The following is a 19,524-nucleotide window of genomic DNA, read 5'->3' as shown; positions in this document are numbered from 1 at the left end:
TTTAGAGCGCACATTGAGAGATGTATCCAGGGCAGGGCTGTACCTACACATATTTGTTGCACGTGCTACAAAAATCATTCTTTGCGATGGATGATTTAGTACCAACGTTACACCGGTCCAATACAGTTTTGCCTATGGCTATACCGTGAGACCGAGAAGTTTTTTGTTTGTTCGAAGTGCGTGTTTAGGGTGTGACAGGGGAGTCGATGTGCTTTGATTCCAGCTTGGTAGTAGTAGTCTATGCGATTAAAAAACATGTGTGTGTGAAGTATCCAAACAATGATAACGCTTTCATTATGGCTGCTTTAGCCACAGACCTTGTACAGTGGGTTGGGTTCCATTTAGAAGTGTCGCTTTCCGTGATTCACACAGCTGCGTGAAATGTATTACTACTGATATGCAAAACTATTAACTTTTCGCCAAGAGGTGGCAGCTTAAGTCCACTTGATACTGTAAGCCATTGGTTCCCAAAGGAGATTTTATTTGGGTCGCCAGAATAGCCTAGTGACAATTTTTGTTGTGTAATAGGCCTAGCATAGGGCCTACCTTATATAGCCTATAGTTTGTTAACAGTCACGGTTTTGTCTTAACTCCCTCTATGCATTTTTGCATTTAGAATAGCTCTGAAACCGGGGGCGTACACGTCGCAGGGGGGGCGCCAGTGCGTGGATATCTCAATCGCAAAATTAAACAATATTTCTCGGGCGTCTACCATGGACTAGGCTGGGTGAACTCAGCCTGATATGCCGGCGATTCCTTTTCGATTTCTTAAAAGATTGAGCTTGGTCTGGCGAAAGCCAGACTAACCATGGACCTCATAGTTGCAAAATGCAAGGGAACATGAATCAGCATATTATTTGCACAAACAATAACGGACAGTAGCTCTTCAACTTGGCCCGTTAAAATGTGTATGAACAGTCTAGCAACGCATTTCATGAAGGCCCTTTTGGACATGTCAGTTATTTGCACCACTGGGTAAAACGGCATTTTGTTTTAGACTACTGGAATTTAATTTGTGCATTGACAATAAAGCTGAATATCATATGAACTAGATGAACTTATGCATATGTAGAAGAAGAAACATTCACAAAAATCCATGACATGACCTCTCTTCTTGATAGCTGTTGAAAACTGCATGGAACTGACAGGGATTGTTTTGTTTAATAATAAATAAATAAATAAATACATTATACCTTCTGCTTTTCCCAAATACAATGTAGCCTACAGGTGTACCTTTCATCAGTCCAGTTGCAATGGATGGATTGTGATGAACTGCCCTACTTGTGATTGTTTAGATATTTTAAAGGTTTTATAACAATGCTACAATTTTTTTGGCAAATGCTACAAATCTATTCACCTTTGCAGCGCCAGTAGGCTACTTTGTGTGTGGCCCGCAAACACACATTCCAAACAAGCATACACAAAAGTTTCAAGAGTGGGGGATGGAGTAGAAGATGGAGACAAATTCATTAATCTGATTTATTTTCGCGGAATGGATGTACAGGACTGAGCAGCGGTCATATTTTGTGCCGCTATGCGGTACATCTAGTTTAAACCTGGCATATCAAAATTTCAAAAGGCCATGGCTTGAAAGGGGTCAGAGATAAAGTCCTACTGTAAATGTAAAAATCTTTGAGTATAAACAAAAGTTTATGAAGGGGGTACATTTGCCCATCTAATTTGCCACTGGATGGTAAGCACCTCAAATTATGCACCTTTCAGTAAATACTGGATGTTGAACTATTTGAGCAGGTTTACTTTCTTTTTGTCATATTACCCAAATAACAAATTAACAGGAAAACAGTAGGCCTAAGATGTAACAATAGTAAACTATTACTAGCCTGTTCCACAAACCGTTATTATAGGTCTACAACAAAGTAGCCTGGTCAAATCAGTTCCTATCGCGGGTGACTTTGTAGTTCTTCAGAGCTGTCTGTACCACGTCCATTACGGACACTATCATCTACCACTGCCACCTCGAGCTATTTTGGGCAAAGGGTCGAAATAAGCATGGTATGCTTAGTGGACATCGTCGTACGCAAAGACGAACCTCCATTCACAGACGCACCGTGACTATCACTGTCAATAGACGATCGATCATTATATAATCTCCAAAAGGCAGATATTCTCCCTCAGAATCAGAATAGGTGAATAGCATAGCCTACCCAAGACTTCATCACACGTGAACGTTTTTTCAACATTTGGTGTAGGCATATTTCTTCTTCAATTTGTGCAAATGGCCTGCATCGCTTCCGCGTCATTACAAACAAATGCACGTCTTCATGTTTCTCGCGTGTAGGCTAATACACTGTATTTCCTGAAAACTGTGTGCAGCGATTTTGGGCTTGAATCAAGCACTGGATGTCTAGCAACTATTGGAGGAGAGTACAAATGAGATTTGTTACCGTACTTGGATCTATCGTCTATTTTAATCAGTGTCGTTGTTTGTCGCAATTAAAAATACCCTCAAGGGCCGAATTACATTATTATTTTGAAATAGACAGCGGGCCGGAATTGGGCCGGGCGCGGGCCGGGAGTTTGAGACCCCTGGGGTAGTCTCTAGGTATCTGTTCAGGAAGTGCCTTATGGGTGAACTTACACTAGTCATCAGCCATATGTTCTGTCTGAGACAAGGATTTGTCCTTTTGTTCCAAAACAGCACTAGGGAGTAGGGCAGGAGTAGGGCAGGAGGCGGCTATATGGAGCACTGCATGCACTGCAATAAATCCACTGCTCCTGCTTAATGTTGCTGAATAGGGCTGCATACCAGTGTGCTAGCGTAATCTGAGCTGATGTTTTCCCTGCATGCAACTTTGTTACATAATTACTGTGCTGCGTTATCAATATACAACTGTGTTAAGGTATGTATCTGTGTTGACTGAAAGTTGAAATGTGTACTAATGGTGGCAGAGGAGGTGTGTAAGGGGTCATGTTGAGCACCTCAGGCTCCTGGCTCTGGGCCTCCTCAGCAGGACTGGGCTCCTCTTCTTCCGACTGGCCATCTCTCGTCTGGGCGACTGGACCCTTTTCCTCCTGTGGCTCGGCCTCCACACTCTCCTCTCGGATCAGGCCCTCTCCGGCAAAACCCATACTCTCACCTGCTGAGATAATGAACACGGCCACGAACACACACACACACACACACACACACGTTCAACGTCCTGAGTCTAGATGAGTGTGAGAGTATGAGCATGACAGCGCCTAAATCCGTGTAAGTTTCTACATTTCTCTAGTAAATGAATAAAGCATCTATCTATCTGTCTATCTATCTGTCTGTCAATCTATCTCTGTCTATCTATCTATCTGTCTGTCTATCTGGTGGACTGATGGAGTGCCCTTACCTGAGCGTCTGCGTTGGGCCTCTGTGGGCGAGGACGCCTGGCTCTCCCCGGGCTCCCCGCCAGCCGCTGCGCTCTTCAGCATCTGACGGCCACAGCTGGGGGGAGGACAGGCAGCACTTAAGCATACATGAGCAGCTGACAAACAGAAGCACGCGTGCGCTTCCTGCATAGCCACGAGACTAAATACATTGCTAAAGGATAAGCGAAAACAATCAAATGTATATTGTGGTAAAAGGGTGCAAAACATCTGGGCTGCTGTGTGCTACGGGTGCGGCTTTGTTGGGGTGTTGTGCTGGCATGGCAACAGCAGGCCGTACCTGGTGCAGAGGGACGCTGCGGTGGCGGAGGGCGTGCGGTACTGCTGCTGGAAGTCGGGCGAGCTGAGGGTGTAGCCCAGGGGCTTGTGCAGGTTGACGCTGGGCTTGGTGAGGAAGTCAGCCGTGTCGGGGAACTCCACAGGGGAGCGCGTCACCATCGACGAGCCCGGCACCGGGGGGCTGTGACTGGGGGAGCTTACTGGACTCAGGCTGGGAGAGGTGCCTGGGGGGTGGGTGGGGGGGCACACAGCAGAGGAATCAGCACATTCATACAGCCACACAGCAATAGACTACTGCTACACAAAGATCTGGAGTCCCAAACTCAAAGGTTCCTGGACAATACAACAATTTTACAAAGTGCAATACCAGGCATCCCTTGGCAAGCATTGGGCAATGTCACAGATACCATTCTCTGTTTAATAAGTTAAATTATTAAAAATAATGGCTTCAATCTCATTTTAATGCTGCACTTTCTCTGTTTAATAAGTTAGTGCAGCATTAAAATGAGATTGAAGCCATTATTTTCAAGGTAAAAAATGACTTAGTGTTGCTTTAAGAAAGCTCTGCAGAATAAACTAAAGGTGCTGCAAAAAATCTTATCCACTCAAAAGATGTTCATGTCTATCTAAAACGGTTCCATTCTCCAACTGAAAAGAAAGAACTCTGGACGGATGTGTTAGTTTCTGCTCCATTTAAGGGTTTTGATAGGGAGCTATATGGGATCAACAGTGCAGCCGCCATGTAAAGTTCATCAAAAGCAAAAGCCCATTCATCTTTCTAACCCTCCTGGCTCTCTTGGTCATCTGCTTGCACATTGCTAAACTATTGCCTTCGCTGGGGCTATCAGATGCCACGCTAGACTGGACTATATCAAACATTGGCGTTCAGAGAAGCCCCCACAATATTCCTAGAAAATCCTTACCCCTCTCCACTGTAACCAAACAGCATTATATTTAGGGGCACTCTGGGTAAGCTACTAAAACATGCACTTCTGACAGGGCGAGTCGGAGGGAATATGCTCCTGACACAGGCGTGCGGGAGGAAAACAGCTGAGGGTCATAAATATCTTCCCAAGTTTCCAAAGTGTTTGTTTGTGTGCGTGTGCGTGTGTGCGTGTGCGTGTGTGTGTGCGTGTGTGTGTGCGTGTGTGTGTGCGTGTGTGTGTGCATGCCAGGGGGGTGGATGGAAGAACAACAAGCCGGCACTCCTCAGCAGCAGCAGCTAATGTCAGTGCTGTGTTGTGCTGTGTTGTGCTGTGCGGCGCCTCCGACCCACTGACCTGCTCTCCGGGGGATGGTGTGGTAGGTGAGGGTTACGGAGGAGGACCTCTGCTTGGGGATGGTCAGCAGGTTACTGTTGGGCCCGTTGGGGAGTGACCCTTGACTGTGAGGGGAGGACACAAGAGACATAAAAAGTGGTCATGAGTCAACAATTAGAGGTCAACACACACTTTTCAACAGGCATGAGGTATTTTTCCATCGTTATTTACTGGCTCCAGCAGTCTGATATTGAGGAGAAAGGATGTCGAGCTCCTGAGGGAAACACGTGGTGTGCTGGTGGTGGTGGCGCTCGTCATTTCTTCTCATAATCAATACGGCCAGAGATATCAGCCCACTGCGTGATGACATGAGTCATCTGAATCTGAACAACGCCAGTGAAAGCTTCATCAGAATTTGTAAGAGCATGTGGTTTGTTGACTCTTCTGTTCAACAGTGCCACCCAGTGGATTCAGAAGTGAACTACAGCGCTCACAGCCAGGAAAGAGTAACAAGTTGACATCCACACGTCTCCTCCAAATGAGATGGGTGCAGGGTGGCTTGTAAAATGCAGGCCTGTGTTTACTGCCAGCTCCTCTGATCAGCAGTGAAATGATGGTCAGTGAGAGGTGAGGTTGGGGGCAGGACATTATGCTTGTGTTTGTGTGTGTGTGAGAAAGAAAGAAAGAGAGTTACAGTGTGTATGTGTGTATGTGTGTGTGCGTGTGAGAGTGAGTGAATGAATGAATGTGTGTGTGTGTGTGTGTGTGTGTGTGTGTGCATGCGTGTGCGCATGTCCGTGTGTGTGAGAGTGAGAGAGTGAATAAGAGTGTGTGTGTCTGTCTGTGTGTGTGTGTGTGTGTGTGCGATCAGGCATGCCTATTCTCACCCGCTGCTGGTGTAGTCTGGGTGGCTTCTCTTGCCGTTGTTGCGCTCCCAGCGTGAGGCGGGCGTCTCCAGCTGAGGTGGCAGGGTGGAGGTAGAGCTGCGTCTGAGCTGAGGGGTGGGCAGGCTGTTCCTGCTGCTCAGGCCCTGATCACAAGCACAATAATCAGCAGCAGCATAACCCTTGAAACTTACACCCACAATGCATCAGCGCAACAAAACACTGCTCACTGGCTTATGGGTTCAGGGAGTTTGAAGGCTAACTATGCAGTGTGCTAACTATGCCGTGAGCACAGAGCAAGATGAGTCTACACAGTATTGCCCTTTTACACTTCACATACTAATGTTATCCTCTACCAGCAGTTACAATAGCAAGAACCAGTCCAAGTAAGTCTGATGCAGCGCTGGTACTGTATGATTTCTAACAGCAACAGACGGTCACATCAAGCCACACATCTCTCAGTACAATATTATCTAAAGCATGCGCAAGTCTGATGCAGCAGTGTTCTAATATCCCACAACTCTGATGCAGGATTGGTTTGATTCCTAACAGCACAGTTTATCACATTAAGGTACATGTCTTTTAGGGCAACATCATTTATATCATTCACAAGTCTGATGCAGCCCTGGCCTGATGTCCACTAGGGGTCTCCTCCGCCTGCGTACCTTTGGGGGCTTCCTCTCCCCCCGCTCGCCGGGGTCCTCGACCTCGGTGCAGGAGTAGAAGCCAGGGAAGGGGGTGAAGGGGTTGACGCGCGGCCGGCACGACCCTGAGAAGGTACCCATGAGGCTGCTGACGCTGCGCAGGGACGAGACCACGTGCGGCGACAGCGACGAGTCCATCAGGAGCTCTGCCACCAGGTTGCGCGCCTCGTTGATGACCGACAGGTCCACACCATTTCCACTCACGGCCCCCTGCGGAACAGGAGAGACTCACTTTATCTCCTTCACCTCCTCTCTCCTGTACTAGAACAACACTACTACTCTTATAATGGTGGCCTAGCTGTTGCACGCATACAGGAATACAAATTACACTGTCATTCATTCTACCTTCTATAAATGTAGACATTCACTCGTGAAAGATAAAGAAATCATTGCAATATGGTGTAGATGTAAAATGCTATTTGCTATACATTTTCAAATAAAGAACAGATTTGTATGATGTTTCCTCTGAATAGGTTGTGCAGATAATGGTCTTGCCAATTTATCTGTCAAGAATATCTGCTATGAATAATAGTTCATGTGTGCCGATGTCAATTATACATGTACAATGTCCTACCGATAATATCGAGCATCCCTACTTACAACACACCAGAGCAATGGTGTGTTGACCTCAGTAAGGTCTCTACACACCAGCTAAAAGTGCTGGGTGATATGTTAAGAACATGGCTTAGTGACAAACCCATCATAAGCTGTAAACCTCCTAAAATAAGTATGTTTCCCTACATGACTTCCATTAGGAAACCACATCCTCTGGGTGTGTCACTAAACCAGGTACTTCAAATACCCCCTGTTGTTGCAGGTTGTGTTACCAAGTGGGATGTGTGGTCCTGTCTATGAGCCCAACCAGCATTAAGAGTAGAGCTGTAGACATTTACAAATATAGAAATGTTTTAGCCTGAACAAGCAGTGGGATTTATTATTGTGTCTATGCGTATTCTGATCTGCATGCAGATTAGTGTGTGCGGTGTCAGCCCTCAGATATGCTGTGGCTATAAGCCAGTTGAGAACATGTCTGAAAGTAGATTTGGATTGGAGATTGGATGTGAACCACTGCTCAAAACACAATCACCTCTTTATGGTATAGAATACATAACATGTGGGCTGATTTCAAACACATCACCCATCTCCTGGCTGCTCTGTACAAAACACTGCATGTTCCTATTGAGTGAGACTCTACACTCTGCTGCCCCCTGGTGGCAGATCCAGGAAACTGCTTATGAGCTTTGACAAGCCCTTTTTCACTTCTCTCCAGTTTATTTTCCAAACACCATGCCTCCAGCATGCTGTGTAACAATAAACAAACTTTATGGGCTGCAGGAACACAAGCTGCCTGAGAGACGGGGGGGGGGGGGGGCTTGGGTGGGGGAGTGTTGGGGGGGGGGGGGGGGGGGGGGGTGCTGAGGGTTCTTAAACTAGAGCAAGTCTCTCAATGCACCAAAAAAAGTCAGAAAAGGCTTTTACTTTCGAAAAGCCCACACTCTTGAGAATAGTGCTTAATTGCATTATTAAGGAAGTGGAGTAAGGCGGGCGTGCCAGGCCCTGTGGCTAATCCACTTTCCGCGTTATTACGCACATGCTGAGCTCATTGTATCGATTGCATATCATTTAGAAGAGCCATTTTTGGGAGCCGGTGAGGCAAGTAATAAAGGAGAGTGGTGGTATGGCTCGGTCCTGTGCGAGAAGAGGGGGTGCTGGGGGGGGGGGGGGGGGGGGGGGAGTGCCCGTCGAGCACTTCCCCTGAGCTGTGACGTCAACGTGCCCAGTGAGGCGGGTGGGCTGGCCTTATGTAATGCTTGCTGATGGAGACGGTGACTGTGTGGCCCGCTGTACCCCCTGCGCATGGCAAAGCTGATTTATTAGTGGCGGGCAGATGGGAGGGCTAACAGGCCCTGGCACGCGGCTGGGGTGGGCCTGTCGCTAAGACTGAGTGTGTGTGTGTGTATGTGTGTGTGGACCGGACACAACAGCAAGTAGATTACAAAGGCCCTGAGAGGAGTATAGCCACAACTTGAAAGAACTTGTGAGTGTGCGTGCGTGCGTGCGTGCGTGTGTGTGCGTAAGAGAAAAAGAGAAACACCAATGTGTGTGTGTGTGTGTCTGTGTGTGTGTCTGTGTGCGTGTCTGAGACAGAGAGAAAGAAAGAGAAAGACCAATATGTGTGAATACGTGTGTGTGTGTGTGTGTGTGTGACTCAGTGGAACAGAGTGTGCTGTTCCACCTGATGACTGCAGTGTGGTGTGGACTCCTGTGAGAGTGACGGACTGTGAACACACACACACACACACACACACACACACACACACACACACACACACACACACACACACACACACACACACACACACACACACACACACACACACACACACACACACAACACGCACGCACGCACACACACACACATTGTATACAAGGCATTTATAAAAAGCTGACACAGCCTGGGACATACAGGGCATACTTGTATCTCAAATGTTAGACATTAGAGATAACATAAGATGGAAAACATATTACATGTATAACGTTAACAAAAAGTCCAACTTGAGAGACAGGGGAAACTATGTTTCAACAGTTTAAAACCACTAGCACAAGAAAACTAAAGATACACACACACACACTGCTGAAGACAATGGGCAGACCTGAGGAGAAGGACCCACCTGATACTGAGGCTTGTACCATTGCTTCAGATCCCAGTCCCACAGGATCATCTGAAAGAACAAGCACAGGGTCAGTCAGACGGGCAACAGAGAAGCTCCTACTACAACCTCAATGTCTTAGACGTGAGACTTCAGCAGCTACTTCATACTGTGCAGTACATTCACCCCTTTCATCCCTCCCACGCACACTCACTAACACCCACCCACGTAAACACACAGACTCCCAACACCCCTTCCCAGACACACACACACACACACCAGAAGCAAATCTGAAGGTTACATCTGTCGGGTGACGCCAGGACTCCCACAGACACAATGGCAGCCTGAAGACAACAGGGAGGGGGGCAGCTCTTCCTCTGCGGGCATGGCTAAATGTGGGGCGCACGATGCACAGCGACATAAGTGACGCGCGTGCACACACACACACACACACACACACACACACACACACACACACACACACACACACACACACACACACACACACAAACGAGGATTCGTGTCATTGTTGTTACGCGATGCAGGGACACAGACACACACACACACACACACACACACACACACACACACACACACACACACACACACACACACACTACGCAACGGGAAGCAGCCGAGCAACACTTGCAAAAGAAGCGAGCTGACGCGCGGTGGCAACACAGGCCTCTTGCAGAAAGGAAAACAACATGAGAGGAGAGAAGAGAAGAAAAAAAGAGGGGGCAAACCACCACGACCACAATGAAACGTCAACAATGGGCCTTTCAGATCTTATCTTGACCAAACTACGTCAGTACGCTGCATTTCCACGTTATCTTCGAGACAGAAAAAGCCGCTCGACAGGACCAGAGTCCCACACGCCACGGCGATGGGCTAAAGATAGCTGAACGCTCGCTAGTTCATGGGACAGTGCTTTTTGATCAAATGCATACACTGACTGGATAAACAGACTTATTCGCGCACATTCTTTTACCTCTGCTTAAGATCGTAGTAGTGTGTGTGTTTATTATTCTGTGTGTGTTTGTATGCATGACAATTGAGTTCAAACACATCTCATTCGAGTTGAACACAAAATGACACACAAAAAGTTACTGCTGTTCGAAGGTCAACATACAAAAATGTCACGACCTACAAGGAGGGTGTTTGCTTTACAGTTAAATGACTTCTCAAACTGATAAAAGAGTCGAGCCGATTGCCATGTTGAACCCGGCAGGGGTAAATGCTTTGCTCCTTTTAGCCACAGGGTGGAGTGCTGGAAGTTTGTGACAGGCATGGGCGAGCACAGGCCTCTCCCCATGGAGACCCCCTCTTCACTGGGAGGGACCCGTCATCTGCACCTGGGCTGTGAGCACACTCCACAACCACAATGCATGAAGCAGTGGAAAACGTGTGGCCTGTGCTCCAATTAGCCAAATGGCTTTTTTAGAGCATACCTAGGAGAATTATTATGTAGGCTAGCAGGTCTTACTCAATCCAGTGTCTCCGTCTCATTGATCAGAGCGCGTTGGAGCTATTTGTCATCAGCATCTGTTAAATGCGGCAAGACATTTAGTACGGCAAATAAGCACTGCCATGGCAACACAACAGAGAACGAGCAAACAATGATACAAAAGCCATGGCAACACGATGGCGGGAGAGGGGCCAGAGAGATGCACTGGAAGTGAACTTGTTTAAAAGGAGGACATGGCGGAGGGAGAGGAGGAACAAGGGAGACAAAGAGAAATAGGCCTAGAGGAAGAGAGGAAGAAAGGAAGAGAAGAGAGAGGCAGTCCGAGGGATGGCACTGCCCTCAGCTTCAAAGACGACTCACGTGTGCTGTGCACCATACCACTGCCGGCTGTGTAAGGAACTCGACCGCTGCACTACTCCCCATGTGTGTGTGTGTGTGTAAGGAACTCGACCGCTGCACTACTCCCCATGTGTGTGTGTGTGTGTGTGTGTGTGTGTGTGTGTGTGTGCGCACATAAGGGCAGCGCCTGATGCCCACATAAACAGTGCTCGACACTGTATCCATAATCTGAACTCTCTATGCATGACCAAACACCCCTGTAAGTCTCAGGGCACGCACACACACACACACACACACACACACACACACACACACACACACACACACACACACACCTCCTGAACGAACCTTATTTGCAAAACACGCTCAGGACGCACAACAATGGCAGCACATATATGCAGCACATATGGCTTATATATTTATAATATAGTAATATCAACTGCAGTTTGCGTCTTAACTGAGTTTGCTCTAGATTTTAGAAAAAGGGGACTCTGACAATTCATTGACAGTAAGTCAGTAAGTGAGGGTAATCTTGCCTTGCGAACCTTGAGAGGCTCAATGTGTATCGACCAGCGAGCAATATTTCAGGGCTTCCTGTAATGTTGCGCTACACCACCACACTCCAGCCTATATGTGCTACCTGACCTCAGCGTGCACTGAACACATAACCAACCTGAGGCCAACTCATTCGCTCTCTGCGTCACACATTTCCCCCCATTAACTGCAGCATGAGCTCAACCGCCACTCCACCAGCTCTTTCCAAGAAAGATCACCACTCCAAGAGTAGTGGGAAAAACATTAAGCACACACACATACACACACACATACACACACACACACACACACACACACACACTTTCTCTAATGACAGACATACACACAGGGCATATGAAAATAAAAAAGCTAAAAGAATAAATGTAGAGCTAGTGTAGAAATATCAAATCATTTCCTCTTCACTTCCATACTAGGTCACGAGATAGTAGTTATGACGTGGAGCTCAATATCTTCCTTTTAATGGTTTATAATACTTTCCTGTAAATTACTAGTGTGCTTACATAAGAGAATGAGCTTATCAACATTATACAGTAATTCTGCTATATATCAGCATGATAAGGCCTTCACTACTCAGGTGAAGTAAGGGAGCGTTTCAGAGGTTGAACAGTCTGACATAAAAGCAGATAAGGGTCCTATTTTTGGTAATCCAAACATATGGCAGTATTGTATTTCACTGTACTACTACTTTAAATAAACAGTGCTTTGGTCAAAAGCTGCCAGAGCCTCATAATGCACTGGAATGTATTGATTTCTGGGACCGTGATTGCTACAGAGTGCACAGGAGTGTCCCATGCAGACCTCACTCAATGTACACATCATGTAGATTTCATATATTTGCTTCAATACGGACGTGAACACACACTTGGCAAAGCGTGTGACAATTAAGGTGTAAATTTTCCAGTCAGACTGCTGTCAAAACATTTGCTAACATTATCTTATCTTAATGAAAGAAAAAAAAAGTTTATTGTCGCCTATCTGGGGCTGGCAAATAGCCCTGTTCAACGGCCTGTTTCTCAGAGGACACAATGGCTCAACTGGTCCAGACTCTTGGAGACTAGGCCATGATTAATCAGCAAGGCTTGATAAAGTCAGGAACAAACACTTGCACGTTCATCAGAGCTTCCGCAGAAGAGATGGCCACCACCAGAGTTTACACTGACGTCTTCAGTTGTTTCAAAGGCCACTTCCAAAGGCGGAGACGTTTGTTGTGACTACACTACAGACGAGCTGCAGAGCACTGGAGAGTCCCTGAAGAGCGGCTTTGAAGAGCCATTGAGCACAGGCAAACTAAACAGAGGGGCCAAAAGTGACATGACAACAGCACTACAGAGGTGAAATGCCATGAACGCTGATTTAAGACAGCTAGTGAGGGAACTGATGGCAGAAAGTAAGGAGTCATGAAAAACAGTCTTATAAGCAAGTCACCCATCCCATTTCAAATGGGAAAAGGCTTTAATATGGATCTGCATGTTCAGATAACAAATGGTTGGATTACATGTGGTAAATGACATTTAATTGCCATCAGTCAAAAAATGTCCACCTTCAAAAAGCTGAAATAACCCTGATGTTCATTCATGAAATCCCCTGTTTATGATTTCCTGCTGCTCAACATCACCTCTCACTATATTTATCACAGCCCCTGCCCATTCCTCACCACTTAAAGTCCCATTACAAAAGACTCCATCATGTAAAGGCACAGTTGAAATGAGTGTTCAGATAGTGGGGAACTTTGAAGGACAAATGTACTTACAATGTACTGTCTGTGGTGTGACTATGCACTGGACCATACCACTGTTACAGAACATACCATTCAGTCTCCCTCCGAAGTCACCCAGCGTTCAGAGCGGAGCAGGGCGCTATTGATTGGAGCAGAGTCTGTGTGTGTGTGGGGGGGGGGGGGGGGGGTGTCATCAAGGGAAGATAGCAGGGCCATGGAAAATTCTGGGGCGGGGGGTGGAGGGGGGGGCAGAAGTGAGGGTAGGGTGGGGGGGCACAACAGCATCATCTAGCACTTTTCACACCCAGCTGTCACTTCTCCCTGCAGGTGTTGTTCTGGGACGGCTCTGTGATCGCCCAAAACAGCCAGGGCTCCGCTCCGCTCCTCTCACTCAGCACTCACTGCTATCGCCAAACAGAAAATAGCTGCTGGCTAAGCCACGCCGAGTGATGCTAGGCCCAATATGCCAAGTGAACAGTTGCCCTGTGCAACTGCTATAACAGAGCTGGTATTATTATGGGCTTGTCAATTAGCTGTTCCAGTAGCTGTGGCACCATAAAGTTTTGTTACGCACACGACACGTCCACTAGGTCCTGAATGCCCTGAGGTAAACTCTGTGCTAATACCACACTCTTGCTGACTTAATGTACATTTTTAATATCCACACAGAGAGCCTCTTTTGTGCAAATTGTGCTTGCATGTTTAGAAATTGCTTTTTAAACTTTAGGCCACTTTATCATGATTTCAGAAAATATTCTTATGTCCGGTGGTTCACAATATTATCTAGACTACAACAGGAACACACTCACATGTATTGTACAGGGGCAACAAGGTAGGCCTTTAATATTATTCCAATAAATAGACAATTGTTTTACCATTTTACATGTTTTGCTATATTCCATAAAATGTTCTAAGATGTAATATTAAATATTGCAACATATAGGCACAAACAACTGGCTGCTGGCTCTCTGTCTCTCTCTTTCTCTCTATTTTTTAAATAAATCTCATTAGGAGGCATTACAAAACATACATGGAAATTATAGTAAATATCAAAGGTCCTTCCTTAAGTTGTCTCCCCTGTAGAGATTGTATTTCCCACTGTCAAGAATTACAACTTCCTTTTTCCTGTATGTATTCTGTAACTGCTCTAAGCACTCCTCTAGACCTAGTCATTTTAATTTTAAATGTAGAAGTCAGAGATAATCCTTTAAATGTAACTGTCCTTAATTACAATAAACCGACAAATGAATCCTGTGTACTAATAATCCCCAGTCACCAGCATATTTTATGGATAGGAGAACTAAGCCACTTCTATTTGTGATATAATTCAATTTTACAGACTGGACAAAAGCTGTACCATAAATCAGGATGACTGTAATGTACGACAAAATTATCAAATCCATCGTGCACTGCGTGCGAAGCACAGCAAAGGCTTACCATCATAACGTGTGACCTAAACCGTCACGTACGTTTACATACACACATTTCCTCTCTCTCTCTCTCTCTCTCTCTCTCACACACACACAGAAAGAGAGACACACACCCTCGGTTAGCAGCAGTCAGCATCTGGTTAAGCCATCGCGGTTGGTGTTTGGATATCAGTTAGGGGTTACTGCACGGTCAGTGACAGTATGTATGATTCACCATACTAGGAGGAGGGACTGCTGCTCTGCACTATGGCTCAGTGTGTTGATATGACGGCCAGCTGGGCTTCCTCACTGGGACAGCTGAGGTAGAGCCATGTCAGGAACCCAGGAAGAATGGAGGGGGTTGAGGACGGGAGGGGGGGTTGATTCTGGACACATTTAAGGGAAGTCCCTAAATGCCGTAAAAAAAGAGAGACCGTAGCCAAGTGCTAATGCTAAACCCAGAGGACAGTTTCTGTCTGTTCCCGCCGCTGCCTGCAGAGGCGACCACCGCCTGGGACAGGTGTGACCGAGCTCGGAAGATCACCCAGCCAGGCAATGGCTGCCCTCTGTCTCACCGCCGGTTGCCGGCCTCCACAAGCAGCTGGCTCCCTCAACTGGCTCCCTCCCTCTCTCTCTCTCTCTCTCCCTCTCTCTCTTTCTCTCTCTGTCTCTCTGTCTCTTTCTCTGGGTCTTGGCAGGCGGCGGGGGGAGAGCAGAGTCATGGGGAGAAGGCAGGCGAGCGCGAGTGCGAGAGAGAAAGAGAGAGAGGAGGGGAGCTGCTTCCCTCTGCAATTCAATGAATACTTCTACATCTGCACCACCACTGCTCTCAGCTACACAGTGTCTGGCTAAATATGTGTGACATTTCCAAGCAGGCTTACTCACACAAGGAGGGGGAAAAGCGGGGGGAGGAATTTATGATTGCAAGTTTATGGTGGCGTATATGAGAGTGAGTGAGCAAGTCCATGCAAGCACGACTAGAGCTTGTCTTGTGTGTGCATGTGCCTCCTCTGTGTGTGTGTGTGTGTGTGTGTGTGTGTGTGTGTGTGTGTGTGTGTGATGGAGGAGGCAGCGTAAAGCTCTTGTTGGTTAGCAGGCATGTGTGGGGTGGTTGTGCGATTTACAGCCAAGCTCCCCGAGGCCACCTGCCTCCAACCCAAACAGATGCAGCATGACGCAGGTCTCGAAGAACTGGCGCTGCGCTGGCCACTCGTTAACACACACCGTAGAGACTCCCAAAACTGCACGGGCTTCTCCCAGACCCCCGGGGTCACGACCCCACTCATGGAGCCAAGGACGGAGCCGCCGCCACAGTCCGAGGGCCTCCCTCTGCCGAGGCCAGACCCAACAGCACACACACACACACACACACACACACACACACACACACACAGCTGGATTTGAGACCACAGGAGGCCAGGCTAGGACGGGCCAGCCAAGGCAAACCGAGCCGAGACGAGCCCGTCCAGGCTGCTGCTGCTCGGACAGGGGATGCACGCGAGCGAGCGAATGAGTGTGTGTGTGTGTGTGCGTGTGTGTGTGTGTGTGTGTGCAGCAGCTGCCGGCAAGCGGAGGGCTGCCCAGTCAAGCAGTAAATCTGAGCTGAAAGTGTTGTGCCGTGGTTCTGTTGTGAAGCCCCGGCTCTCAACCCTTCCCCTGGTGCGGCTGCTTTATTTTCCTCTGCCCGCCATTATTTGACTTCTCAAAGCCGCTGGCCTGGCGGGCTACACAGACATGCATGCGCTGGTTTATGACGGCAGTGGAACATGCAAAGAAAGAAAGGACGGTGGCACTTCTCCTCCCCTCCTCTCACCGTCCATACCCGCTCCTTATCTCACACTCCATCACACCAAATCAAACGGACTGATGGCACACTGTGTCAATAATATCTGTGCTATTTCACCCATGTGGGGACTAGACTGGTTTTCCTGGCTCTCACTTTGCCTCACTAAACAACTCATATAGCAGTACAGCAGTGTTCTCGGAGTTTCATTATGACACCTACTGATGCAGATGAACACAATCCCACCATCATTCACACCATGTCAAAACAAATTCATAATCATTACCTAATAAATGACTTCTAATTCAAATGATGGAGGACACGTAAGAAAAAGGAGATACACAACAGTCTCACGATCTGCGCTTCACTGCCATTACATCCTCTCGCTATAGTCAGTCATTTCCTGGGGATTAGCCGCATTGTGTATAAGCCGCAGGACAGTGTTTTATACAAGTTAAAAGAAACAAAACCATATTAATACCATATTAACTGCCCCCGTGTATTAACCTCATAGCTGAAGAAATTTTGCAAAATCAATGTATAAGCTGTGGCTAATAGTTGTTTACTGTAAATTACAGTAATTTTGTTCTGTACACTCAATTCTACACAACTCATCATTTTCTAGATTTCAGAATGAACAAACGTGTGAACATGGCCACTACATATCAATTCAATTTGATTTATATGATGCAGGAACCTCTCTGTTTTTAACACAAACACATCAGCTGATTTTCCACATGCAAATAAACACCATAGCACATAACTTGCTGACTTGTTTGCTGCCACCACCCTAAAAAGACAATCATTGTTTTTAAAACCAATATTACAATGCCCACAGTTACACATGAAATACTTTTTTGAATGGGTGTGGGATGTGCATGGGGGCAAAGCATTGAAATAAAAAATTCACTAGCTCATTGTTCAAGTTCCTCAAGTACATGTATTTTGGTGTATGCCTCTAAGTGCAGTGCATAGGCCAATGACTGTTGACCTTGAGGAGAGAGAGAAGACCAGAGAGAAAAAAACAAGACAAAAACAAAAACAGTAATCTGTGGTTCTTGTGTGAAATGAACAACGTCAAATTACCACAAAGAAAATCTGCTTTGAGACAGGAATGCAGAGCTTACTTAGAGGAGAAAATCTCCAGCCAGGCCTGTCAGTCTCCGGCTCATTCTTGGAGTTTTCTGGAGCTGGCCGTGTGCCTGACCGAGAAGCGCTTGCATAATGACAAACACGTGTTTGCAGGAACAACAAAAATGCCACAAGCAGAGGAAGGTCAACACTATTGCGTCAATGATGAACTTTTTCCCACAATGGCATGTTTCAGACTCAAACGGTCCATTTCCACTCGGCAGCGCTTCGCCGCACTAGGCTCAAAAACAGTCCCTGCTGCAAACTAAAAACAAAGTGTAGCAACACAGCCAGAGAAGATGCAAATAAAAAAAAACTGGGTTACAAATAAAACTGAAACTGTTGGCTTTTTAATTATTATTTTGTATTGAGCAATACAATGTATTTGAGCATTGGAGGAAGTAATTGGAAGACTTGTTTTTTTCCTTTTCCAGGTCTTCTGTGTTGAGCAAAGAATCTACCAGACGCTCTGACACGCTGGTGTGACAAGATGACTCACTTTTTTTTAACAGAGAAGAACTTCTAAAAGCCACAACAGGAGACAACCTCTCATTCTTTCCATCAACCAGTTTAGAACTTGATGAGGTCCAATCCAATTCAACATGCACTAAGGTATATCACCTTATTGAAAACAGCTTCAACACTGGAATGAATGTTAATGTGCCTGTGTTAAGCATGTAGTGTAGCTGAACATTTTAACTGTGGTACAGAGGGCCAATTCAACTCACAACACTACTTAGCTTGGTTACAAGCTTGGCTCCAAGCTCTCAAGCTTACTGTAATTATTATGGTTTGTAAGAAACACAAGGGCAAGATGTGAAAAATGGCTGTAACTTAATGTTTACAGTATTTTTGAGTGGCAACCACTTTGCCATGCATGGGTGTATTTAAGAAAACACATGTACATATGAAAGCTACTCAAGAATGTATAACAAACCAAGGTTTAAAGCAAACCATTTGTGGTTAAATTTGTGTATCTATGAAAATTGTGTTTTGTTTGGACGATGTCACATAAAAGCCTTCACTCCATGCTTTAACTTATTTCATTACTTAGTGTGCTGCAAATGGGTTCTTCTGCCTGGTGATAAAGACCATGCATATACCCAGAGCTCACCCATGCCTTGAAACAATGGCAGAGAAAGGGATTTTTGAGCAGTTATGGCTAACTACCACACACATGGAAAAAAGGCCCTTTGTTTCGACCACATGGAAACGGTTTAAGTGAACTGAAGTGATCATTATTTTGCATGCTTAAATCCACTGACCACTCTTATGCATAGTTACTGCATAGTTGCAAGCTGTATTAATAAGACCTTAACACTGAAATTTCAAGCTCTGCAGTTCTACAAGCAGACACATTTTTATACAATCTTTAAAAGGGTCTACCCATCAAGGTCAATATTAATCAGTAACAAACAGAGTTAGCAAGTCATGGTTTTAAATGGAAAAAGGGATGGGTTTTGCAAGGAGGAGTTTGATCTAGAGTTTACTGCAATGTACTTAGTAAACCATGGCCCCATAAATAGTTCCAAGCCTGGTGCTTTTAGCACAGGTGAATTTTCCCCCTGTGATCCATATCCCTTGTTGACCTGGACCTCTGCACTGCTCAGCTGAATCTGGGAACTGTGCAGAGGATCAGCCAGGTGCCATAACAACACAAAATACCTTGACTCGTCCTTGTCAGTAAGCCCCCGGGGCCTTGCTTTCATCTGCCTATCTGCTTGTTAAGAATGGGTCTGGAGAATTTTACAGTACTTTTCGCATTTGTAATCATTCTGTGGGCTTGTTCCCTGACCAGTGACCTCACGGCGTAGACAAAATATTGATGCATGTATCAGGCAGATAATGTATACGTAGGCAATTCAAGTGGGGTGGAAAGGGCCCATGTGCTGCTGACAAACAGCTTATCTCTTCATGACGCAGGCTAGGTTCTCCTTTTTACATTTCAAATTTCTTCCTTCTATCAA

At 46.2% G+C, this 19,524-nt stretch overlaps 1 protein-coding gene across 1 annotated transcript in view; it reads right to left on the bottom strand.

Annotated features, from left to right (window-relative positions):
* pde3b (phosphodiesterase 3B) overlaps positions 1-19,524 on the bottom strand; it is a 51,004-nt gene that overhangs the window by 12,318 nt on the left and 19,162 nt on the right. Inside the window, exons 2-8 of the mRNA XM_042062113.1 lie at positions 9,177-9,227; positions 6,466-6,714; positions 5,804-5,946; positions 4,938-5,041; positions 3,659-3,881; positions 3,342-3,436; positions 2,941-3,101 (exon numbers count right to left, since the gene is read on the bottom strand). Of these exons, the coding sequence (XP_041918047.1) occupies positions 2,941-3,101; positions 3,342-3,436; positions 3,659-3,881; positions 4,938-5,041; positions 5,804-5,946; positions 6,466-6,714; positions 9,177-9,227 (1,026 nt within the window). The remainder of the gene's footprint in view (positions 1-2,940; positions 3,102-3,341; positions 3,437-3,658; positions 3,882-4,937; positions 5,042-5,803; positions 5,947-6,465; positions 6,715-9,176; positions 9,228-19,524) is intronic.

This window comes from Alosa sapidissima, chromosome 14 (assembly GCF_018492685.1).
Source record: "Alosa sapidissima isolate fAloSap1 chromosome 14, fAloSap1.pri, whole genome shotgun sequence".
NCBI classification, from domain to species: Eukaryota; Metazoa; Chordata; class Actinopteri; order Clupeiformes; family Clupeidae; genus Alosa; species Alosa sapidissima.
This window is presented reverse-complemented; position numbering and strand designations above follow the sequence as displayed.